General features: G+C 38.4%; 1 protein-coding gene across 1 annotated transcript in view; it reads left to right on the top strand.

Moving 5' to 3' along the window:
• LOC150095682 (venom metalloproteinase antarease-like TpachMP_B) overlaps positions 1 to 26,874 on the top strand; it is an 86,078-nt gene that overhangs the window by 7,776 nt on the left and 51,428 nt on the right. The window contains exons 2-3 of the mRNA XM_090409939.1: positions 6,103 to 6,152; positions 12,968 to 13,079. Coding sequence (XP_090266065.1) covers positions 6,103 to 6,152; positions 12,968 to 13,079 — 162 coding nt within the window. The remainder of the gene's footprint in view (positions 1 to 6,102; positions 6,153 to 12,967; positions 13,080 to 26,874) is intronic.

The raw sequence follows: 26,874 nt of genomic DNA, 5'->3' as shown, positions 1-26,874 counted from the left end.
AAAGGTTCCTCAAAGACCTCTCAACTCCGATGAATCAGGATTCCCAATGGGTGTGACTGGAAGAACCAAATGAAAACATGAGCGTGTGGATAACTTTAATCAAGTCGGATCCATGCTTTTCTATATTTTTAATTTAATTTTTTTAAAAACACTGTATGTGTTCCCTTAAATTTTCCGGTTGACCTACCTGACGAAATCCCACGTAAAAATTTTGCACTTTCTTCACTTTCACTCTCAAAAAGCCTTGTACCTGATGGCTACTACCAGTGAGCTGACGCACGTGTCCAAGGACTCCCATCATACACATACGGGGGAATGAAAGTAGAGCAGTGCGTTTCAAACATTTCTGATCGTGACCTGCAATAAAAAATCCATTTCACAGTCAGAGAAGGGCGAGGATGGGTTGTACAATACCAGGCAACTCATGGAAAAGGTGGAGTAAGCCCGAATTTGTAGGCACTTTAAACCTTCCAAAAATCAGTCCAAATTCTTAACTTAGCCAAACCGCTGAGAAATACTGTCTGTTCCTATCAGTTTGATATCTGATACTGCCCCCCCCCTCGAAATAGTAAATTAGTGGAGCTACATTGAGGGTAGCTTACTCCACATTTAATCTCGCTGAATATACCACGAGTTCTCCAAATAGCACACAAGTAATTTCATCTGTACTGGTTGGAAAATCAGTGGACTTCACGTCCCCACCCATCGCAGCAGTTGGATGCATTTGACAGGAACTCTGTTATATATACCCAAACTCGTGTTACACAGGCGTGTGTTGCACTATTTATAGGGTAAAGCTCTTTGCACCAGTGAGAAATAAACATATCACACACACACGATAGTTTCACAAAACAATGTGTGCCCTTGCTTACATATAGCAACATTTAAATAAAAGAACACTGAAAAACAAATTAAACAGCAAACAGAACAAAAGGAACATTTAATGCTATTGGTGTGCTTGCCATAAAATCATAGATGGATTCATCTTTGTTCGCACAAATAAAGAGTTCTGCTCACTACGCCTATTCTTTGACGGGATGCGATACAAAGCTCGTCAATGAGTATCGGTCAATGAGTCTCCCAGGGCGTTCACCTACTGCCACAGCACCATCACCTTTCCATCTACGAATGACATAACAACGATGGATTTCGGTATGCTAGGACGAGTAGCAATGTCACAGACAGAAAGACCACTGATGTGACACCCAACCATCGTTGATGTCTCTCCGTTCATCTGAACGCGGCATCTTGACATCGAGTGCATTACGAAAACATGCAGCTCATCCCACCTAAAAGAGTAAAAAAAAAAAAAACACGCACTCCAGCGTTTGTAGAAATGGTGGTTTAATGTCAAAGCCATGCTTTGTGGCAGAGGAGCTCTCTGTGGTCTTCTTCACACTCGGCAACTTCCAGCCATTCCGCGCGGGGGGGGGTAAAAAAAAACTTCTGCAGCCAAAGAACACGCTTAAGTAGGGACTGGAACAACTGCCAAACGCAACGCTGTCCGATCGCTTTAAAATGAATCCGATTATCTCATCAATTCACGTGATGAGTCTGAAAGTTTTAACACCACACACACACACACACACACAGAGAGAGAAAGAGAGTAACTGACTGCGTTTCTTTTCTTTACAATCATTAACTTTGAAATGAAACTTCGTAAAGATTCTGAACGTGTCAGTAGTTAGAATTTACCACGACACACTCTACTAAAGGATGTTAAAATATTCTTCCTATTCTGTGCTGAATTAAAATAATAAAATTTCAGGAGTATTTTATTCATTTCTCACTCAGATATCAACTAATTGAACCATGTCAATGGACAACGGGTGATGTGCCGGAGATGTGCCGCAAGGCTCTGTACTTGTATCGCTGCTGTTTAATTTGTATTTCAATGATACTGGAAATTGTTTTGAAGGAAATATTGAGTTGAATGCTAATCATGCATTCAACTCAATGCATGATTTGCATTGAGTTGAATGCAATTCATCCATACTGTTAAGTGTATAAAAATCGTCTTGCAAAGATGAGCTGAAGATCTTTGCAGGATGATTTTTATACACTAACAGTATGGACAAAAAAGAATGGCTACCACTTGAACGCGGAAAAGTGTTTAACGCTATGCATTTGGAGACGAAGAGATTACGCACAGATTGAACTGAACTGCAAGAAATTACAGACAACAGGAATTTGGGGAGGGGGGATTAAGTGGACTCTAGGTTAAAGTACAAACGCCATACTGCAGAGGTTGACTAAAATAGCTCATAGGATTACTTGGTTATTGAAAAACGTCAAAATATCTCTTATAAGGCCCACCTGGACTGCTGTGCATAGGATTTGGGTTCCTTGGAGATGCCGGAAAGGATCCAGAGGCGAGTGACCAAAATATATACAGGGTGTTCGGGATAAATTTGACAGTTTCGTAAGGAAAAAGAAAATCTTCTTTGTATCTATTAAATTTAATGAATTGACAAAAAAACATTACATGCAGAGTTAATTACAATACTATCAACAAGATTTACTCAAAATAACCACCATTAGCATCGATCACAGCTTCAATTCTGCTTCGGAACCTCGAACAAGCTGATGCTACAGTCTCCCTGGGAAGGGCCGCAAAAACTGTTTTAATTTTATCCATTAACTGGGCTTTTGTATTACTGGAAGTGCGATTGGTGTCTTTTTCAACTGCGCCCCATACAAAATAATCCATGGGGTTAAGGTCTGGGGAGTTTGGAGGCCAAACATTTGGACTGGTGAAGTCGTAGAAATTTTCAGACAACCATTTTTGACTTTTCCCAGAGGTGTGGCAAGGGGCCGAATCCTGCTGCCATACATACGGCCTACCATTGGCTACCCTTGTTATCCAGGGCTTGACTACAGTTAGCAACTCCACGAACAAAGCCCGAATTCCAATGCCAGGGTTCTTCAACACCTGTTCCTGCAGATTTGCGAGGAATTCTGCTGTACGAACGCAATCAGATCGTCTGCTAGGGATCTTTCTTCTTGCTACATCCTCGTAGTCACCATTGCAAGTCTCTAGTTCATGCCTGATTGTTTTTACTGTATTCAGGGAGCATTGGGCAGCAGTCGTAATATCCTTATTTTGATGGCGGGCACGAATCATCATGATACAAGTTATTCTCTTCCATGATTCAGGTGGGTTCCAGCTATCCATCCTTTCTGACATCTTGTATGTGAATGAAGAAGGGTCCAAACTTTTAAATGAAGAGAAGTGTGTGTTAATACATATAACTTACGGAAAAATATAATTAATTATAAATATGTCAAATTTATCCCGAACACCCTGTAGTAGTACGTATGGTATGCTCCTTATGAAGATAAACGGAAGATTTGTGGATTATTATAGAAATCAGGTGACAAGAAGAAAGAGGAAGGATATTATAGAGACATTCGTTATTTAAGTGTTGTTATAGGACTGATAAATTTTTCAGTGCATGACTAAGTGAGGAAGGAACTAGGGGTCCTCCTTGGAAATTGAGCTTGTTTAACAAGGGAGTGTGGGCTACATTTTTTGCTTTGAGGGTGGTGAGTGGGTTGTCAGAGTCAGTGGTGACTGTTGCATCAGTGAATGAGTTCAAAACGAAGAATGTGCAAGTGATAGGTTTTGGTTTCCGGAATGGTAGTGGACCTCTCCTGATAAGTCTACGAGACTCCATGGCAGTCCCTATAATAATACTGTATTTGCCAACATACCAAATGAAAGACAAGAATAAATGATACCATCTGCGTTCTTCACCCTAACTAGTATTATGTATATATAATATCTGCACATATATAGTATGGATTTTACGGTCTATTTTTCTGAATTGTGGCATTAAAAACGGGAATTTAATCAATAGCAGAAATCCAAGAGAGAATGACTGAGGGAATGGTTAAAAAATAAAGACTTGGAAAAAGTTCCTCAGAAAATCGCAATAATTATATATACCCTATGGAATTTATTGGTACGAGTTGTTGCCAGTTGTTTGCCATAACCTTTCCCCTAAAAGCCTTGATTCATTGCTGGCATGAGCTTACTATCAGTGAAGGCTGAAGGGTAGAGTTCGGTTGCATATCGACAATTGATATTTTTATCCCAACAATCCCTGTTGGGATAAAAAGGCGCCAGAACATTTATTTTATGTCTTAAAAGTTGTAAGGGGTAACCCAAATCGAACCGCTAAGTTTTTTTGTTTTTTTTTGCGGCTATTTGAACGACACAGACGAAATCAGAATAGCCTCGTTACCATAAAGCTACACGCTCCCCATTTAATTGTTTAATGGGGGGGGGGTGGGGGGGGGGGGGGGTGGGGGGGGGGGGGGGTGGGGGGGGGGGGGGGTGGGGGGGGGGGGGGGTGGGGGGGGGGGGGGGTGGGGGGGGGGGGGGGTGGGGGGGGGGGGGGGTGGGGGGGGGGGGGGGTGGGGGGGGGGGGGGGTGGGGGGGGGGGGGGGTGGGGGGGGGGGGGGGTGGGGGGGGGGGGGGGTGGGGGGGGGGGGGGGTGGGGGGGGGGGGGGGTGGGGGGGGGGGGGGGTGGGGGGGGGGGGGGGTGGGGGGGGGGGGGGGTGGGGGGGGGGGGGGGTGGGGGGGGGGGGGGGTGGGGGGGGGGGGGGGTGGGGGGGGGGGGGGGTGGGGGGGGGGGGGGGTGGGGGGGGGGGGGGGTGGGGGGGGGGGGGGGTGGGGGGGGGGGGGGGTGGGGGGGGGGGGGGGTGGGGGGGGGGGGGGGTGGGGGGGGGGGGGGGTGGGGGGGGGGGGGGGTGGGGGGGGGGGGGGGTGGGGGGGGGATGTGAAGAGCCAAAGGCTTCAATTCGGCGACATATAACTTGTTTAAGTTGAGGGATATTACATCCCATATAGTTTCTTAGCCGAATAAGAAACTATGAGGGATATTACATCCCATATAGTTTCTTAGCCGAATAAGAAACTCAAAGAGTTTCATGCCGAATATAGTAGAAACTATATAAAGTTCGGCGATTCCAAGCGTAAGCAAATACCTGGATACTGCAGCACTGATCCCAAAGGGTAGTGCAATACTCGTAGAAAGGGTACAAGTTCTGTTCGCTACAAACTTGATATTAACTAGGTCTGGCTACTCACTGATGAGACCTCAATAAAGGTCGAAACCGGTCTGGGTAGTGACCTTCTCTCATAATGTGAACAAAAATTACAGTTCCTAGGAGCTACGTTCACATTATGGGCAAATATCAAGAATAGTGATCGGATCTCGCTCCACTTCTACCACGAGTTGCCCCAGCTTGCACTACCCTTTGGGATCAGTGCTGCAGTATCCAGGTATTTGCTTATGCTTGGAATCGCCGAACTTTATATAGTTTCTACTATATTCGGCATGAAACTCTTTGAGTTTCTTATTCGGCTAAGAAACTATATGGGATGTAATATCCCTCAACTTAAACAAGTTATATGTCGCCGAATTGAAGCCTTTGGCTCTTCACATATCTAATAATTATTAATAAAATATTTGTAAGTCTTTCTTTTGTATTTAGTGATTCAGGTTCTTCTTCAAGAAAAAATTTCTAGACAAAAATAAACAAGTTATATGTCGCCGAATTGAAGCCTTTGGCTCTTCACATATCTAATAATTATTAATAAAATATTTGTAAGTCTTTCTTTTGTATTTAGTGATTCAGGTTCTTCTTCAAGAAAAAATTTCTAGACATGTCAATGTATCAGATGAACAGAAAAGCATTAAATAATTAATCTTAAACATTAATAAAGTTAAGTTTTACTGATATTGTAAATTGTAATAGCTTGTAAATCTCTATTCATGTGTGAGCAAACTTTTGTTTGCTCACAATTTTTTCACAGTCCAGTGAGTAGTGACTCTTCCCATAGTGTATATAGTAATATACATGTCAAAGGAAGTGTGCTGCATTATGGGATACTGGGCCAATTTGATGTGGAATCATCTATCTGCCTTCGTATAAAAAGTATAGTGGATATGAAGATGCGTGATGCCCAAACTTTTGTTTGCTTGCACTTGGGTAAAGGATTAAAACTTATCATTGTTTATATATTATAATTTACTTGATAACCAAGTGAACAAATTAACTACATCTTTGACTGTTTTGTTTATTCACTTTTAGTAGAGATTTAGTTCAAGTACAAGGTGATATTAAGAATAAAAAGATAGCAGGTAAGGAATTCCATTAAATTCTTAATTTAATTTTCTATTCTGAAACTAATGTAATTGATAATACTAAAGTGGCAATATTAAACTGTAAATGTTCTGCTCTAATATGATTCATCTATGGATTTAGAAGAACAGCACGTTCCTAGGTCAGGAAAAAATAGGACCTCCCACATGAGGCTTTTGACTCCATGGCGGCCTGAATCATAATAATAATAATAAAATCCCATCAGGAAAGTCAAGATTGTTTTCTAGAAATTTTAGCTGAGTTAGCCAGCCTCATCTGCAGATGGCTGCATTTTCTTCCATAAAACAGATACACTAGCTGGAAAATGCACATTTAATAGTAACAGTACTCTGTAATGTCCTTAGGTTATCTCTGACATAACAGCATACCTTCATAATCACAATAATAATTATTATTATTATACAAGTATCTCCATGGAATCAGAAAACTTGCTGTGGGAGATTCATTATTTGTACACATTAGCCATTATTCTCACAATGCCTATCATATCTCTCCTTAAACTCATTCACCGAGGAAGCACTCACAACCATCTTTCAATTAATTTCACCTATTCACCACTCTCCTAGCAAAAAAGCTAGTTCTAACATCCTTGCTAATCACACTCTTACACAATTTCCATGGGTGATCCCTTGTTCTCTCACTTCCTACTATATACTGAAAAATCTGTCAGTATCAATCCTACAAAACTCCTTTAATAACTCATATACTTCTGTCATGTTTCCTCTTTCTTCTTTTCCTTTTTTCAGCTAGTTGTTGAAGTCTACAGACCTTCAATTTATTCTTACAGGGAGCATTCCATAGATCTCCCACAATGTTTATCATTTGCTTTCACCACTTCTTCATCCCAACGGAATCTGGGTGTCCAGATGTGTTCGTATTAAAGCCCTTATAAAGGAGGGGAACAATAACTCATGAAATCTGGAAGTGAAAGAATCAGAGGGGTGTATCAAGTGTTGGTTGGATTAGATGTTAATAAGGCTGTGGGAATAGATGACACATCACCACATTCTTAACCCTGCAGAGGTTGCAGCTGATCTGACAGATACAAACAAATGATTCAAAAATAAAGAGCCAAGAGGCTTCAATACGGCGACGTTAAAATTATTTAACGTGGGATTTAATAGCCCCTTAATTTAAATAACAAACAAATTGTTTAATATAAATATTCTTACACATATCCAGTGTATAGCTTGGAGGTCATGAGCAGCTGTGCATGCATATATTATGAGTGATATTTCACACTGTTTATGCAGTCAGTTTTGATTCAACACATTATGTAAAGATCAGTGATATTTGATTGCATCTGAGAGATACTGAGAACTCCGATGTCAGTATAGTATTGGTTTAGTTGTTTTTTTTTATTTACCATTGAAAATGGCTGGAAAAATATATCGCTTGGATAATCCATCAGATGTTGAAGAGATTCAATGATTTTGTTACTCAAGTCCGATGATGAGAATGATAGTCAAATGCGAAAGTGAAATTTGATAGTAAATTGTATCTGAGAGATACCGCAAACTCCGATGTCAGTATAGTATTGGTTTAGTTGTTTTTTTTCCTTTGGTTCTTTGTTCAATAATTTCTAGATTGTAACTGAAAATAAATAAACCATCATGTATATTTAAATATAAAGAGCTAATAAGCTTCATTTCGGCAACAAAAACATTATTTAAATTAAGGGTATATTAAATCCCACATTGTTTTAAAACCGAATAAGAAACTCAAAGATTGGAATCAGAGAGTTTCTTGCAGAATATAGTAAACTATAAAGTATCGGCGACCACTAGCGTCTGCTAAATGCAAGTGACCCTAACACGTAGTGCAATACCGGAAATCTCGCAGCAAAGTCAGTAAAGTTCTGATCGCTATTCTTAGGTATTTTCCATAATGTAAAAACACATTTCCTAGGAAATGTATGCTGTTACTGGTTTCAGCCTTTTTTGAGGCTTCATCAGTGAGAAGCTAGACCAAGTTAATACCAAAGTGTATAGTGAAAAGAACTTATATTCTGCTATATGAGTTTCCAAACAGGTGCAACCATTAAGTTACTTAAATCTAAAGAGCTAATAAGCTTCATTTCGGCAACAAAAACATTATTTAAATTAAGGGTATATTAAATCCCACATTGTTTTAAAACCGAATAAGAAACTCAAAGATTGGAATCAGAGAGTTTCTTGCCGAATATAGTAAACTATAAAGTATCGGCGACCACTAGCGTCCGCTAAATGCAAGTGACCCTAACACGTAGTGCAATACCGGAAAGCTCGCAGCAAAGTCGGTAAAGTTCTGATCGCTATTCTTAGGTATTTTCCATAATGTAAAAACATTTCCTAGGAAATGTATGCTGTTATTACATTATGGTGGGGAGGTCACTACCCAGACCGGTTTCAGCCTTTTATACTTTATAGTTTACTATATTCGACAAGAAACTCTCTGATTCCAATCTTTGAGTTTCTTATTCGGTTTTAAAACAATGTGGGATTTAATATCCCCTTAATTTAAATAATGTTTTTGTTGCCGAAATGAAGCTTATTAGCTCTTTAGATTTAAGTAACTTAATAGTTGCACCTGTTTGGAAACTCGTATAGCAGAGTATAAATTCTTTTCGCTATACACTTTGGTATTAACTTGGTCTAGCTACTCACTGATGAAGCCTCAAAAAAGGCTGAAACTGGTCTGGGTAGTGACCTCCCCACCATAATGTAATAACAGCATACATTTCCTAGGAAATGTGTTTTTACATTATGGAAAATACCTAAGAATAGCGATCAGAACTTTACCAACTTTGCTGCGAGATTTCCGGTATTGCACTACGTATTAGGGTCACTTGCATTTAGCAGACGCTAGTGGTCGCCGATACTTTATAGTTTACTATATTCAGCAAGAAACTCTCTGATTCCAATCTTTGAGTTTCTTATTCGGTTTTAAAACAATGGGGGATTTAATATCCCCTTAATTTAAACATCATGTATATATTTGCAGTTTTTTTATCGCATTTTAGCATATGCTAGTAATGAATGTATCTCTCAGATACACACAACCTACACTGCAATTTTTTCGACCGTGACCTCCGCAGGGTTAAGGAATGTGCACCACAGTTGGCTATGCCCTTTACCTGGTCATTTAATGAAAGTCTTGCAGTGGATAGGGTTCCTAAGGAGTGGAAAGAAGGCAAAATAATACCACTCGACAAGCATGGTTCTGGACAGAAGTCTCCAATTATAGACCAGTCTGTATAACTGCATTTGTGGTCAAGGTGTTGGAGAGATTGGTTAGGAATAGAATACAGGATTGGGTTAATGGACATAACATTCTTTATGATGGTCAGCATGGATTTTTAAAGGGTAGAACCTGTTTTAGCAATTTACTTGCATTTTATTATAAGGTGATGAATATGTTAGATAAGAGAGAATAATATACAGTGATATTCTTGGACTTTACAAAGGCATTTAATAGATTACCACATGATAAGTTGGTGTACAAGCTGCAGAAGATGGGAATAGATAGTATACTGGTTAGATGAATTGGAGATGCTCTCTGAATGCAGTACACAGCTTGTAATCTTTGTATCTCAAAATGCATGATTTTACACTTTTCAACATTAAATTGACATCAATTATGTTTTGCCCATACTGTCAGCCTATTTAAATCATCTTGCAAGCTCTCTACATCACCTTGATTAACTATTATCCTATCCAACTTTGCATCATCAGCAAACAACTGAATATTTCCTTCATTGTTTATGTACAAATTAAATAGCAGTGGTCCAAGCACAAAGCCCTGTGGCACACCACTAGTCACCTATCTTCTGGATACAGTCTCTAGTACTACCACAATTCCAGATATACAGATTGTCCTATAATTTGAAGCTACAGCCTTATCACCATCTTTATGCAGTGGAAAAATTTTACCTTCTTTCCACTCCCTTGGAACCTGTGCTGTTGTAAAACTCTTATTAAACAAGCATGTCAGTGCTACTGCCAATTCCCTGGAATGTTCCCTTAATATGTGTGATGATATGTCATCAAATCCAATTGCCTTATTGACATCAAGGGTATTTATTTTCTCAAATACCTCCTGCTCACTAACAATTAAGCCATCCTCTCCCAATGTCCTGTACACTTAAGCTCTTCATGACCACCCTGATGAAATGAAACATCCTTATAAACTGATCACTTAAAAACTCCACAATTCTTCAGCTGCAATTACCATTTTCATCCATTAACATCATCTTATCATTATCGTTCTTCTTTCTACTTGCCACATATCTAAAAAAAACTCTAGGGTTTTTCTTTGCCTGTTTTCCAATTTCTGCTCATACTGCACTTTTGTTTTTCCTAACAGAGGCATTTTCCTGGCTTGTTCTTATACTCTTCATGTAATTGATTGTTATTATTATTCATCTTGTACTGCCTGCCTCCAAAGTACCTTCTTCTTTCAGATTTCATGCTTAAGCATCTCATGCATCCATTTTACACCTACCTTAATTCAGCCTTTTGGCCTTCGTAATGCATTCACACATTGATGCTGTTATCTATTTCTTTGTCAGTTTTCCAAGCAGCATTTATTTCCTTACTGCTCAACTCCTCATTCCATGCTATAGCTCCAAGCTGTCTCCTAAGCTTGTCATAATCACCAGCCTTATGATTCCACATATATCCTTTCCTCACAGAAGTCTGCATATGGCTAGCCACAACCCAGTTGATCACTTCATGATCACTCTCACCAACTGAAGGAAAGTGTGAAACTTCACTCACAATTATATTTTTTGACGATATGATCAGATCTAAAACTATTGATTCTTGTGTGCCCTTCTTTACATGCTGCCTGAGATAGTTATCCCTCAAGAACTCAAAAAATTAATTTTCCTTATTCCTAAATGATATTTCTTCATTCTAATCTATACCATCATAATTAAAATCACCCATAATAATTAATTACCCTTCCTTTGTTCATTAATCCAAGTAGTTTATACATTTCTTCATCACCACCCTCCACATTCCCTGGCCTATAGCAACATCCACCTAAATATGTCTTCCTATCAACTTCCAAGTTACACTACACTGCCTTATAACCAGTGCCACTATTTCCTTCTTTCATGTCTACTTATGTGGACTTAATTCCTCTGCTGTCATCAGCAGCAGCAGCAGCACCCCCTTCCCTTCTTGCCCTTTCTATCCTCGTGAAAAGTACTGTATTCCTCCATTTCTATTCCTGTTATGATGTTATTTTCATTCATCCATGTTTCACCCTTATTTCTAATATTTCTGACATTTGTAAACAAACACACTCGTTCATTTTTAGGTCTATAACCAGTCCTACCCAAGCCACTGGTTGGTTGTGATTTCCTGACCACATCCCTATCTCAAATATCTTTATCACCACTTAACACATACATCTGCTCAGTCTCAACATCCTCACTCACATCACAATATACTCCATCTCCATACACACATTCATTGCCACTTTCAACATCCACTCTCCCTATGCCATGTCTCTCTGTCCACCCAGACTCCTTGCATTCCTGTTCTCTCTTGTTCTCTCACACCACCATTGTTTCCACTGCCAAGCACCCTTGTGTCTTCAATATCACTCTCCTGCTCTTTCACTTCATTTCTTACTTTTGATCTCTTGCATGCATGCAGCACACACACACACACACTGTACTTCTATTCACACCTGTATAATTCCATTCTTCTCTCAAACACATGCCATACATCCACAAACTGTACTCCCTTCTCCTCACACAGTTCTGCTAGCATACCAATCATGATTCAAGCTCTCCGTCTCAACTCATCATTGTCATACTTCAACAACACAACCTTTCCCACTGTGCTGTTTTCTTTCACTCTTCTCAATAACCTCCTGATATTCACCCTTCCATACTCTTTATGTCCACTCAAATCTTTTGTCCCCATGACCACCACCACTAGTTCTTTGGCTTGTTACTTCCTCATGTCCAACACCTGAATTATCCTGTTCATTCTCCCTTCAGAAGAGAATGAACAGGATAGTCTAATCTGTGGCATCAGATCTAATCTGAGGCCACAGATTAGACTATCCTGTTCATGATAGAAAATAACATCAGTGATAAGAAGACACTCATATGTTAAGAATTAATTCTTAACAAGAATTAAGAAGTAAAGAAGTCATTGTGACCCTTTACAAGGCCTTGTTACAATCTCATCTGGAACTGCATTCAGATCTCATTTACAGGTTTGAGGAAATAAGGAAACAGTGGAGAAAGTACATAAGCAATTGATAAAGATGATATTGGGACTATGAAATGTGTTATGTATGATAAATTACGAGAATGCTGACTAAACTTATGGTGAACAGGCAGATAAGTGATATGATAGAAATACAAGCAGTAAAAGAACTTTATAGGATAGAAGTAGGCAAAAAATTTTAACATATAGTAGAAAGAGGGAGAACAAAGGGCCATCTATGGAAATTGTGTAGGTATGTGGTTGGTAAGGATACAAGAGCTGTATTTTTTCATGACAGGTGGAATGAACTGTTAACTGGAAAGGAAGTGCCTTACTTGTGAACAATTGTAGTATGATAAGTGGTATATTTGTGTTGAATAGCTCTCATACAGCAATTCCTCCAAATCTAGAAATTACCAATATAATTCTTTCTGCCATAATACTGCCATCTACATGTTTCTGCTATATTTGCCTACATTTCTCTGGTATTGATGTGTCCTAGTGTGTGTGTGTGTAGGGAGGGAAAGAGAGAGAGAGAGAAATATTTATAGAAAAAGAAATGGATAGATTTCTAATCTCTTTAGGACTTTCATGGATAAAAGGTGCTTGTACAGATAAGTTCAAGTTTGGAGAAGCTGAAGACAATCCAGGCACATACAGTGGAATACAGCTACACACACATGAAATTGCCCACTTGTAAGTGTCAGATGTAGCACTTTCTTTTTTGTTGCAAAAATGCATTTAATGAAAAAATTTATTTGTAAGTTTCTGCTCAGTTTAATTGCTCACTAAAATACTGTTCTAATTCTTAACACCCCACACTTTTGGGTTCAAAGGTTTCATTGGAGAAGATCCATCCATCCATTCTTCATCATTATCCCCTTGTGAAGTGTTCATATATGCTTGCCATTCTCAGGTATTTTAATTATCTCTAAAACAATTTAGTACTGAATCTTATCACTTAATAATATTGAGAGATAGAGTCTTTTCTTGTTTATGCTATCTCCATCCTTTCTGTTATACTTTGATAAATCTCCAAATATCAATTTAATAAGCTATTCTTCACAATTTATTTCAATCACATCAGCTGTTCTACTATTTTCCAGTTGCAGTTTCTCTCTCTCTCTCTGTGAAATGGTCAATAGGAAACTAGTAAATAATGGCTACTAAGAATAGCAAAAGTAAATCTAACTTAAAAACTTAAAATAGTGTAAATTCTAGAATAAAACTTGAAGGGGAAAAAAACAAATATATATTATTATTATTATCTGATCTCCACAGAGTCAAAGGGCTCACCATGGGAGGTTCATACTCTCTCTCATGAAAAAAAAATCATCGAACCATGCATTAAGCCCATTCACAGTTTTCGCACTTACCACAATCTCAGATGCATTATACTCACCAGTCACTCTCCATGCAAAGAATTTGCTTCTCACTTCCCTACTCACACCTTGTTTATACAGCTTTCAGGGATGGCCTCTTGTTCTACCCTTGCTCCTTCCCCTCTACTCTATGAAAAATCTCCTTCGCATTAATCTGGTAACAACCCCTCTCCTTCTATTCACAAAGCTCTGCATTCCCTCAATCTCTCCTTATATCTGACATTCCATAGACATGACACAGATTTCGTAAACCTTGTCCAGACCCTCGACCCCTTGGAAGCCAGGCAACCAAATCTGCACACAGTAGTCCATGTGTGTCCTGATCAAAGCCTTACACAAGGGAACCATAACTTTTTGCTTCTGCATGTCAATATCCTCTTCATTATTGCCATAATCTATTGTGATGATCTTAAATTTTAGCAATGTGATACCTAAACTTTGTTTCTGTTTACCATCACCTCCCAGAGCTCTCATCTCTTCCTCCTCCTTCAAAATTTCCCCATTAACTGTAAACTCTGCATTCTAACCTTGCCTATCAAATTTCAAGACCCTGCGCTTTGCTACATTAAACTGATAGCTCCACTCACAGAGTCTATTGAGATCCTGATACAAGTCCAAAATATCTGTTTTACTTATCATAGTTCTTCCCCACTTTGCATCATTGGCAAACATTGCACAGCTCCAGATAAGTCAGTCTCCCAATCTCACTAATGAACAAGTTAAACAACAATTACCCCAAAACAGATCCCTGTGGCATTTTACTAGTGATCTTCCTCTTTTTGCATACCACTCCTCCATACACAGCCTACTGATACCTGTCCAATAGCCAATCAGTTATCCAGCTCACTAGTCTGTTATCTAATCCCATCTGTTACAATTAAGCTACCAGCTTATCATGGTGGCTGATCTCTATCAAAGGCCTTTGAAAAATCCAAGTATGACACTATATGTGAATCTCCTTTATCAAGTGAATTTGTTACTTTGTTGTAATACATAAACAGAATGCTTAAGCATATCCTTCCCTAGCAAACCCATGCTGACCACAATAAAGAAAACTACTATTATGATCCCATTTCTGAATGCTAGTTCTCACTAACTTCTTTATCACCTTAACAGCAACTATATGGCCTATAATTTGTTGCCTCAGTCTTAGTTTCCCTCCATCCCCACCCTTTTCAAAGTTGAACAATTTTTCCCACCTTTCATTCCTTTGAAACTCAACCTTTTGCAAGGTTCATGTTAAACAGGTGCGCTATTAATTCCCTAAAGAATTTCTTCAAGACACACAACAATATATTTGTCAAGTCCTACTGCATAATTAATGTCTAGTTTATTTAATTCCTCATATACCTCTTGTTCATTCACTATCAGTCCCTCTTCTGCCATACCCTCTACATTCCAGCTTCTCATGGTGTTGCCTCCATGAGGATGAAATGCACTGAAAAACTGTTCATTGAATGCTTCAACTATATCCTCTGCATTTGTTACCAATCTGCCATTGTCATCACTTGCTATGACAGTGGCAGATTGGTAATTTTCTTCATGCTACTGACTATTACCAATATTCATCTTGTGTTGCCTCCAGATTTCATGCTTAATCTCTTTATTCATTTCACTCCTGCCTTATTTAGCCTTTTCACCTTTGATATATATACTCAGACATTGCTGGTGCTATTAATCAAGGAATTGATTAACAGCACTATTGATTGATTGTTAATCAAGGGCAGTGGAATTGATAAACAAAGAAAATGAGTAATTTGTTCTCCGAGTTTGGAGTTGAACTGAGAGAGCTGTGGGTTAGCTGCCAAATGCATTTAGATGGATTTGCAAGAGGATGGGGGAATTATTAATGCCAATTCTGATGAACAGTGGCCATAGAAGTATTTATAGAAGATGCAGGCTGTGGAGACTTGAATGCATGTGTGAAAGTGAGTGGCGTGTATTAGTGAGAGAGGAGTCATCAGTCAATCTAACTGTTCTTTTCTGTATAGATTCGCATTTTCAAGGAGCCCTTAGAGCCCCCCCCCACCAGATATGAGAAGCAGTAGTCAATGGCCAAGCAGATTGGTGATTTATATATGGTTAAAGGCTGTTTGGAGTTAAAGCAACACCTCAAGCAAAAGAGAGAGAGCCTAATTTTTTGGATGCAATGTTTGTGACGTGATAACGAATATCGTTCAAGGGAAAGATTGGAAGAAGAGGTTTTTCTTTCTTTTATTTATTTTTAGCAAAATAATGTAGAGCTATGTTTTGCTAGTGTTGAAGTTGATAGTGTTATCCAAATACCATTGATGAATGTTTTTTTTGAAGATCGGAATTTAAGGTAATAGAGTTCTGGTGGTTGTAGTGGTTTGTGCTTTCCAGGATTTGACAAATGAAAAGGAGGAGTGCAATGTGCTGTCATCAGCAAAACTGTATACTGGATTGGCAGTCAGCCAGATTAGATCGTTTATATATAGAAGGAAGAGATTCAGCGAGAGAACAGAGCCTTATGGGAATGCAACATTAGTGTGTAGATAGAGAATAAGAATCCATCCACCATTACTTGAAGCGAGTGTCTGGATAGCACCTGTTAAATCCTTCCCAACATTAGTAATTTAAAGACTGATTCCTGGGATACACCACTTGTTACCTTACATTTTGTAGACACACATCCTTCAGTCTGCAAAATCTCACAATCAGTTTTCTGTACAGCCTTTGGTGTAGCCTGTATAGGAAGATAGAGTTTTGGATGAAAACAGAAACTAAATCTCAACCTCTTCAAACACTACTCATCTCTGCTGATAATATTCCATTAAACCTCCAACATGAGTTGGAGGTTTAATGGAATATTATCAGCACTGAGAAAGGATTAAAACTAATTTTAATACTTCCAATATTTCGTCTCTGTCACAGAGACATCTTCAGGGATTACAAAAAACTTTTTGTAACAACACAGTAGTGAGTGAAACTAAAGTCCTATTCTAGGTGGTTCACTCTCCATGGACATTTCCAGGTGGGCTAGGATGTAAAGAGGGATCTCTAATAATTAATATTTCCCAAATTTTGGGAAGTTTAATGCAACCGTATTTGTTTAAATTAGGTTGATTCCTGAGTGCATATGCAGATTCAAAAAACTGTCTTTCTCTTTTGAATTTACTATGATGGAGCATGGTGGTTTTCTTCCAGGAGATCCTGTGGGTTGTATCCAAAATATGGTCTGCCTGTCCGAAGTAAGCCAGTTTACATGCACAAGGTACTCTATATATACTCCAGGCACAGAGAGAGGAGGCAACTGGTCTTTGGTAGAAGGGATAAGGGTAGCAAGTTTACGATGAGGCTTCAAAGCTGTAAGGAGGTTGTACTTTTTTAATGATCTTGCTATTTTTTCTGATGTACCATGGATGTAAGGTATTGTGGTGGGAAATGTTAATTATTAGAGATCCCTCTTTACATTCTAGGCTACCTGCAAATGCCCATAGAGGGCACATAAGATAGGACTTTAGTTTCACTCACTACTGTATTGTTTTTGCATGTGTGTTGTTACAAAACGTTTTTTGTAATCCCGGAAGATGTCTCTGTGATAGAGACGAAATATTGGAAGTATTAAAATTAGTTTTAATCCTTTTTCAGTGCTGATAATATTCCACTAAACTTCCAACATGAATTCTGCACAGCACTTAAGCCTCAACACATGGTTTGTGATCATTCATGGTGAAGAAATAGTATGCAAAGCAAAACAATATGGTAAGTCGAAACTACGCTTATTGAGGCAATTAAATCGGCTGGCCTTTTTAAAATGATGTCGCGACTCAAGAGTTATTCCTAACTGTGTTAGACTTAAAACCAAATTTACATCAAATAAAGCCCCTCCGGATATACAAATGTGCCAGTCTGGCACTATTACAAGAACATATTACCGCAACCTGCGCAGCCTCGCTATGACAAACGCCGCCATTGGCTTGTTACAATCAGAGCTCTCTGCCATACTCAATCCTGAACTTTGGTCCATTCTCTTTGGTATATCAGAAGCTTCTTCTCAAAAAGAATTTTAAATAATAAAAAATAGGCACGTCAAAAAGTTTAATAACCCACATTATTTCAAAGCTGAATAAGAAACTCTAAGATAGAAATCAAATTCAAATCAAAGAGTTTCATGCCAAATATAGCAAACTATAAAGGTTTTGGTGAATCGTAGCATAAGCTAAACACCTGGTTCAATACTGGGCAACTCATTGCAAAGGTGGGTAAAGTTCAGATCACTATCCTTAGTATTTCCCATAATGTAAAACCCATCTCCTGGGGAGATGTATGATGTTATTACATTATGGTTGAAGGTCACTACCCAGACCAGTTTTGACCGTTATTGAGATCTTATCAGTGAGTAGGTAGACCCAGATAATACCAAGGTTATAGTGATAAGAACTTATATGCTTTGCTATATGAGTTGCTAAATATCCCCTTAATTTAAATAATTTTACATGGCCGAAGTGAAGCCTTTTGGCTCTTTATTTCAGTAGTTTAATAACCTTTTTAAATCTAAACCGCTTCCTCAAGCTCAACTGCTCCATACAGTAGTCAATCTATCATCAAAAAGACTAAGCAGTGATGCCATTAGTGTCCTAAGCCTCGGACACAACTTTGCCATCGCACCTAAAGAAGTTCCAGTATTGGATATTATGTACAACATCGAACGCAGAATATGTCACTTAGCTCCAGAAACAGCCAATAATATTAGACTTGACGTAGCTAACATTCTCTCCTGGTCGTCACCTTCAAGAATGAATTTATCTTCCAGACAACTCTCTGCCCTCAGAAAATTACAAAAAGAAAAAAGTATTGTCATCACCAGAGCTGATAAGGGTAATGGCACTGTTGTTCTTAACACCTCAAAATATAATTGGAAAATGGATATTATTCTCCGTGATTACGCTACCTACATACCACTTGAACACGATCCCACGAAAACTGAAGTTAAAAAATTAAAAAACCTTCTTAAAAAAAGTGTCCTCCTGACATCACAAAAAACCTCAAACCATTCGGTTCTCATTCCCCCCCCCCAGATTTACGGTTTACCTAAAATCCATAAACCTAATTCTCTCCTAAGACCAATAGTAGATGCCACCAATGCACCTTGCTACAAATTGTAAAAGCAGCTAGCTAACTCTTTGGTCCCCCTCACTGGTCTTACCACATCTTATGTAAAAAACTCTACCCGCTTTAAAATCTTACTTTAAATAGTACAGACATATTGGTCAACTTTGACATCATCTAATTGTTTACCAATATTTCCCTAGTTGACACCTTAACACTCTTAAAAAACGTTTTTCCTTCTGATATCTTAGATCTTTGTGAGGAGATGGGAGTACAGTTTGTTAATGTGTGGAATGAGTTTGAGGGACAAAGTGAGCTGTATGGGAGCGATGGACTGCATTTGAGTGGTTATGGTGTGAGTCGCTTGGAGAGACTGCTGCTGGAAGGTAGAGAAGTGAATAGAGAGAATGAATCAGATCGAGAGGGGAGTGATGTGGAAGAGCAGGAGAGATTGAAGGAGTGGAAATGAATGTGGAAGTGAGTGGTATGAGTATAGATAATGAGAGAATGGGTGTGCAAGAGGAGCAGGGAAACGGGGAGGCTCAGGGTGGACAGGGATACGCAGCGTGAGAAAGGTGGATGCTCCAAGAGGAGGTGAGAGAATGTGTAGGCAGGAAAGTAATGGGATGATCAGGGATCAAAAGGAAACAGATGGAATTGCAAAGGGTTCTAAAATGAAGAAGCAGAAAGGGAAATGGCCCCAGTCCAGCATGGAGAGATCACATCGAGTGAGTGGTATCAGTGGAACTAGCTGTAGATCCAGAAATGAGTTGTTGTGTTTGTATACCAATGCTAGAAGTATAAGAAACAAGGCGGATGAAATGGTTGCACTAATTGCGTCTGTGCACCCAGAGATTGTCGGAATAAGTGAGACATGGTTAGATGAGGATAACATCCTGACAGGAATAGAGATGGAAAGGTATGATGTGTTTCGTGAGGATAGAAGGGGTAAAAAGGGAGGGGGAGTGCTATTGATGATAGAGAAAGAGTTATGTCCATACAAGGTAGAGATGCAAGAGGGAAATGGGGCCAGTGGTTTTGAGGCAGTATGGTGTGAGATAGAGGTGAATAGAATCAAATACTTGGTGGGATGTTGTTATAGACCTGGTAATGTGGATGGTGGTGATAGTGAAATGTATAGTCAAATAAGCCAAGCAAATAAGAAAAGGGTGATCATTATGGGTGATTTTAATTATGGCAATATAGACTGGAATGAAGAGATAGCAACTGGAAGTAAAGAAAATGAGTTTCTTGAGTTTTTGAGGGATAACTACCTCAGACAGTATGTAACAGAGGGCACAAGAGGATTAAGGGTCTTGGATTTGGTCATCTCATCAGAGGATGTAATTATCAATGAGGTATCAAATCATCCACCAATTGGTGAAAGTGACCATGAGGTGATTACTTGGGTGGTTGCCAGCAGTGCAAGGACCCCTGTGAAAAAAGGGTATATGTGGAACTACAAGGGGGGTGATTATGAAGAGCTCAGGAGACAGCTTGCAGGTGTAGCATGGAATGAGGAGTTAGCTGGAAAAGAGATAATGCAGCTTGGGGGATTTTCAAAAAATATTTAGTGGATGCAATGTCTAAATGTATACCACGGGTGAGAAGGTTAAATAAGTTAGGTGTGAGATGGATGAATAAAGAGATTAAGCATGCAATACATAGAAAAAGGGCATTGTGGAGGCAGCATAAGAGAAGTGGAAGTAACCAATTTCATGAGTTCTACAAAGACCAGGCAAGGTGTACAATCCTGTACACCCCTTGAGGGTACATGGCAGGACTTTGATGATGATAATGATGATGATAATAATCTCTTTTCTTTTGCTATCAACTTTGGTTATTTTTCCTGGAAGAACAAAATCTACAAACAGATATAGGGAACTGCCATGGGTTCCCTCCTCTCACTCCCTCTTGCCAATTTTTACATGGAAAATTTTGAAAAACAAGCTCTTCCCCTCTAAAACCTTATATCTGGCTAAGAAATGTAGATGATGTGTTCTTTATTTGGCCTCATGGCCCAGACACATTAGATTCCTTCCTCAGTCACTTCAATAGCTACATCCAAGAATCCAGTTTACAATGGAAAAGGAAAATAACAATAGTTTACCCTTCCTGGACACCTTAGACATGCCTTCCTAATAGTAACCTTTCTTTCATTGTATATAGAAAACCTACTCATACAGGCAGATACATTCACAAACTCTCCCACCATCACCCCTCTCAGCAATATGGCATTATTAAAACTTTAACCAATAGAGCACACAATCTTTGTTCCAGTGAAACTGCCCTTTCAACTGAACTCAAACACATACACAACACCTTCCTTTCCAATGGCTACAATGACTTCAGGATTAAAAAAAATAATCAAATCCTTCCCCATTCCCCGACCACCTCTTCAGAAGGACTACAGAAATGCCATCACCATACCTTACATCCGTGGTACATCAGAAAAAATAGCCAAATCATTAAAAAAGTACAACCTCCTTACAGCTTTTAAGCCCCACTGTAAACTTGCTACCCTTATCCGTTCAACCAAAGACCAGTTGCCTCCTCTCTCTGTGGCTGGAGTATATAGAGTACCCTTGTGCCTGTAAACTGGCTTACTTCGGACAGACAGGCAGGTCAGCATCCATCCAGTTAGAACACAAATCTTACATCTGCAATCATAATTATGGTCAATCTGGCCTTGCAGACCATGTTTTGGATACAACCCACAGGATCTCCTGGAAGAAAACCACCATGCTCCATCATAGTAAATTCAAAAGAGAAAGACTGTTTTTTGAATCTGCATATGCACTCAGGAAAACCTAATTTAAACAAATACGGTTGCATTAAACTTCCCAAAATTTGGGAAACATTAACTATTGGAGATCCCTCTTATCCTGGGCCACCTGCAAATGCCCATAAAGGGTACACCACCTAGATAGGACTTTAGTTTCACCTACTATATTGTTACAAAAAGTTTTTTGTAATCCCTGAAGATGTCTCTGTGACAGAGACGAAATATTGGAAGTATTAAAATTAGTTTTAATCCTTTCTCAATGCTGATAATATTCCATCAAACCTCCAACATGAATTCTGCACAGCACTTAAGCCTCATCACATGGACACTTTAACTCCTTTTTGCCTTAGTGGTGAGGGGTGTGCGAATATGTTCCTTCCAATATACAATGCCAGAGAGTATCGAAACTGGAATCTCCCAATTTTGACTTCCTTTGGCTAAAAATCACCCTACCTCATTCTACCAAATTCATATGCTGTCTCTGCTGCCAACAACCACTCTGAACTTTCCTTAAATGTTGATTTTCTTCAATCTAACTCTCCAAACATTGAAGCCATCTTCCTTGGAGACCAATGTCCATAACACTATCTGATTGCCCACTTCCAACTGCACAGATAAATCAGGTAGACAGGCTGAGACTATTGCAATCACAAATGATCTCATACAAATTGTCAATATACTCACAAGAATACCAGACATTCCCAACCACTCTCCAAACACTTCAGATATCTTCTTCCTTACCAGTGACTCATCTGAGTATACAGTATACTGTGAATACTCTAGGCAGCTCAGACCATAATGTAGTGTAGATCTTTTCCCCCTATGGAGCAACATATACATAAGCACTTACATCCACATGTTATATGACATTACCAAAAAGCCAAGTGGAACGATCTTTGCAACTTTCATGCCTCAATTCCTTTTTCAGATTACTGTTTCCAGCAACCTGAGCCAAATCTATGTGCAGAAATAATCACTGAAATAGTACTCATTGGCATGGAAACATTCCCCCCCCCCAACCCAAAATTCTCATTCCTCATCTAAGCCTTGCTTCTTCCACAGATGTGCTAAGGCTGTACAAAAGAAGAGTCAGGCATATCACAAATGAGTTGCATCCAAAACTCCATCTTCTTATTCCTATATAGCTTACAACAAAGCCCAGAATAGCTGCCAGAAAAGTATCACCACATCGAAAACTGATTTTGAGGTTTTGAAGACTGAAGGATGTGAATCTACAAAATATAAGATAACAAGTGGTGTACCCCAAGAATCAGTCTTTACATTAGTAATATTGGGAAGGATTTAACAGGTGATATACTGCTATCTGCTGATGACACAAATATAGGCAGGAAAATCAGGAATGCAACTGACATGCAATACTTGCAGAATAATTCAAATAAGCTGAAATTGTGGGCATGTGGTCTATCAGCTCAATGTTAGTAAATGTAAAGTTTGCACTTTGTTGTAATGAGATATCAAATGGCATATTATATTGGCAGGATTATGCCAGGACTCTTGGAGTGATAATAAGAAGTTGAAGTTCAGGGATCATATAGCAAAAATTGTAAATCAACTCCGAGGATAATTGCAGTGCTGAATGAACACTGAAGGAAGACATTTCGTTTCTTTATGAGGCTTTGTTATGATCTCATCTGGCCTACTGTGCACAGATCTGAGGCTCTATTATATAGTCAAACCTGTGGAGTATTCATAACTAAAAAAATCACATGTATACCAAAGTAATTAAATTTTAATAATAGGTAGATATTTCATCGTAAGTATCTTAAGACATCATCAGTACAGTTATTACAAATAATACAGGAATTACATACAAAGGAGCAGTTGGTATACATACCGTATATTCCGGTGTACAAGTCGACCTGGCGTATAAGTCGATATTGGAATTTTTTGAGTTTATTTGAGTTTTTATAGTATACTCGTCATATAAGTCAACTCGAAAAATTTCTTTAAAAATAAAAATTATGACAGTTTTTTTAAGTAAAATGTTTATACAGGCATCAACCACTAGGATCATAACTGCCTTTTTAGTCCTTCCATTCCTTGTTTTAGCAAAAGATATAAAATACCTAGTTGACAAAAGAAATTTTATTTCGTATTGACCAGTTGACCAATAGTGAACTAAAGTGCAATGGCTCCTTTTAAAAGAATGAAATATGACGCGAGTTTTAAGTGCAAAGCGATTAAATTTGCAAAAGAAAATACCAACTGTGTTGCTGCACGTCAGTTCAGAGTAAACGAAAAACTAGTTCGCGATTGGAGAAAAAAATGAAACTTTAATAATGAAAATGCCAAAAAAAGAAGTGCGCATTAAGGAAAGGAATTTGTAAATGGCCTATTCTGGAAAATAATGTTGCGGATTGGGTTCGAGAAAATCGCCAAAATGGACTCGTTATAACGAGAAATAATAATCATTTATTTGCTTTGAAGTGGGACAAAGCAAATAAAAAGGACAGCGAAAACTTCAAAGCTACAGTGAGTTGGTGTAGCTGGTTCATGGAAAGGAAAAACTTAGTGCTTCGACTAAAAACGAAAATCGCACAGAAGCTGCCAAAGGATTTGGATGATAAGTTATTAAGCTTTCAAAGATTTATAATTGCTAAAAGAAAGCTAAAAATTATTTATTGTCTCAAATCAGAAATATGGATGAAACTCCAGTTATGTATGACATGATCGGGAATTGAACAGTAGAATTGAAAGGAAGTAAAACTATTTCTTTATAAACAACTGGATATGAAAAAAGCCGTTTCATAGTTGTACTTGCTTGTATAGTTGATGGTACTAAATTAAAACCTATGATAATTTTTAAAAGAAAAACAATGCCAAAGATCAAAATTCCAAGAAACGTTTTTGTCCATGTTCATGAGAATGGTTGGATGGATGGACAAAGCAGGAGTTAAGCTGTGGATAAAAAATATTTGGAATACATGACAAGGTGCATTAAAAAATCCAAACAGTCTTTTAGTGTGGGACATGTTCAAATCCTATTTAACAGAGAGCACAAAATCTTTATTAAGAGAGAATAATACCAATATGGCAATGATTCCAAGTGGGTTAACTTCACTAGTGCAACCGTTGGATGTTTGTATAAACAAGCCATTTAAAGACAGGACAGTTTACAAAAATAGTGGAATGTGTGGATGCTAGAAGGAGAGAAAAGTTACACAAAAGGAGGACACGTGTATAGAGGAGGACAAATGCTACTTGTGTCTTTGGTAACTATGTGTGAATGGGTAGCGAAAGCATGGGATGAAATAAAACTAGATACAGTAATAAAATCTTTTAAAAAATGTGCTATATCTAACAAATTAGATGGCTAGGGAGATGATTTTGTTTACAATCATGATGAAATTGATGCTAAATCTGATGGAGAAAACGAATACAATTTATATGGCGATATACCGGAAGAAAGTACAGAACCAGAGTACAATGAACTTTTCATACACTCAGACAGTGAAAATTTAATTTTAATTATGTAGTTACCTACCTATTTTCTTTTGTAAATAAATAATTATATAACATGTAAATAATTTTTTATGTAAATAAATTGGATATAAGTTGCAATATTTTTATTCATTTACCCTTTTTGTATATTGCTAATAAATTTAACACAGTATGATACGTACTAGTTTTTTCTTGGAAAGCAATCAATTTTGGACCTGGCATATAAGTCAACCTAAAAAATTTAGTACTTTTTTTCAATGCTGAAAAGTTGACTTATACATCGGAATATACGGCACTTACATTGGAATCCCTCTATGCGTACAGTAGCATGTTTCAGACTTTAAAAAAAATTAACTCAGCTCTAATTAAAATTAAATTAAAATATATCTGATGAATTTATTTTATACAATTGAGGATAATAATTTCCCAGACTTTTAGGATAGTGAGACAGTCATTACGGTTCAGATTGGAGAGACATGATGTAAGGCTTCAGCACTTTCTTTATATAAATGTTCATGTTTATATAAGGATCTATGTAGTAGCTTGGTGGATTTTCTATTGGATCCTATGGTTAGGGTTTTCAACTCCATGTTGTGTGAGATCAGATTTGTGCGGTTTGATAAGAGGGATGTGGTCTTGATGTTCAGAGATGCATTTACTTATAGATCTTCTTGTTTGTCTGTAGTAAGACATCTTACAAGAACATGGAACTTCATATATGCCAGGTAGCATCATGAGTGAGAGTTTCTTTTCGAGAAAGTAGTGATTGGTTTATAGGTAGCAGCGAGTTTGTATTTCTTCATAATTTTTGACAGACGTTCCGAGATGCCTCTGATTGCGTATCATACTGTGTTAAATTTGTTAGCAATATACAAAAAGGGTAAATGAGTAAAAATATTTCATGGTATAAGAGTTCTACGGGCTTCTCATGGGGATGAGCAGGATGTCTAAAAAGGATAACTTGTCTTTTTCAATCTCCATGGTAAACTTAATACGAGGATGTAAGGAATTGATTTTGGCTAAACAGGACGCTCTATAGAAAAAATAATACAAGAACATCAGTCATACATTCTGCACAACAAATCCGATAAGTTTGGATTGGCATAGCACAGGATAGAGACAAGACCCTGTGATCCAAGACTTGCCTTCTACACAGATGTCGCTATAAATTCAAACGCCTATTCAAAGAGAGTGCTGATGCCTTACTTCAATGCCCTAACTTGAATCGAAATGACTGTATATCCTTATCAAAAATATGGGAAACTTAAATCCAAATAACACATTAAAAAAAATTTTTTTTTTTAATTGAGACCTTTAATTCTTACATTAGGGGTGCTTAAGGGTCAAAGCTGTATAACTGAGAGGAGACCTCCACATAGCCTTTAAAGGAATGTGGAGAACCGACCAGCGCTTCTGACCTAATGTCCAATCCTCACCTTCTCGTGGTGCACCCTGTTGGGTATCTACTTTGATACTGAATGAACGAGGATGGGCTGGCAATTTGGGATTTAGTCGACCAAATTGTATTCTTATTGGTTAAACCAAAATAAAAAATGATGGTACAACATGACAAAATTTCATGCCGGCTGGGGCGTCATGAAAAACAAGGCCCCCGTTGTTTTTGCCAGGGAACTAGGGTGAACAGCGAAAAGTCAGCTACCGGAACAAATCTGAAAACAAACCCCAACTCAACATCACCAGAGTTAAAGATCGGTACTATCAAAGTAAGAAGCCTGAAGAAGCCTGAATGGCAAAGAAATGGAGCTAGCTGAGGAATTAGATAAGTACC

This window comes from Typopeltis vanoorti, chromosome 20 (assembly GCF_054136105.1).
Source record: "Typopeltis vanoorti isolate ZY-2024b chromosome 20, IOZ_Tvanoo_1.0, whole genome shotgun sequence".
Lineage (NCBI taxonomy): Eukaryota > Metazoa > Arthropoda > Arachnida > Uropygi > Thelyphonidae > Typopeltis > Typopeltis vanoorti.
The sequence above is the reverse complement of the archived record's forward strand: the minus strand, read 5'-3'. Positions and strand labels throughout refer to the sequence as shown.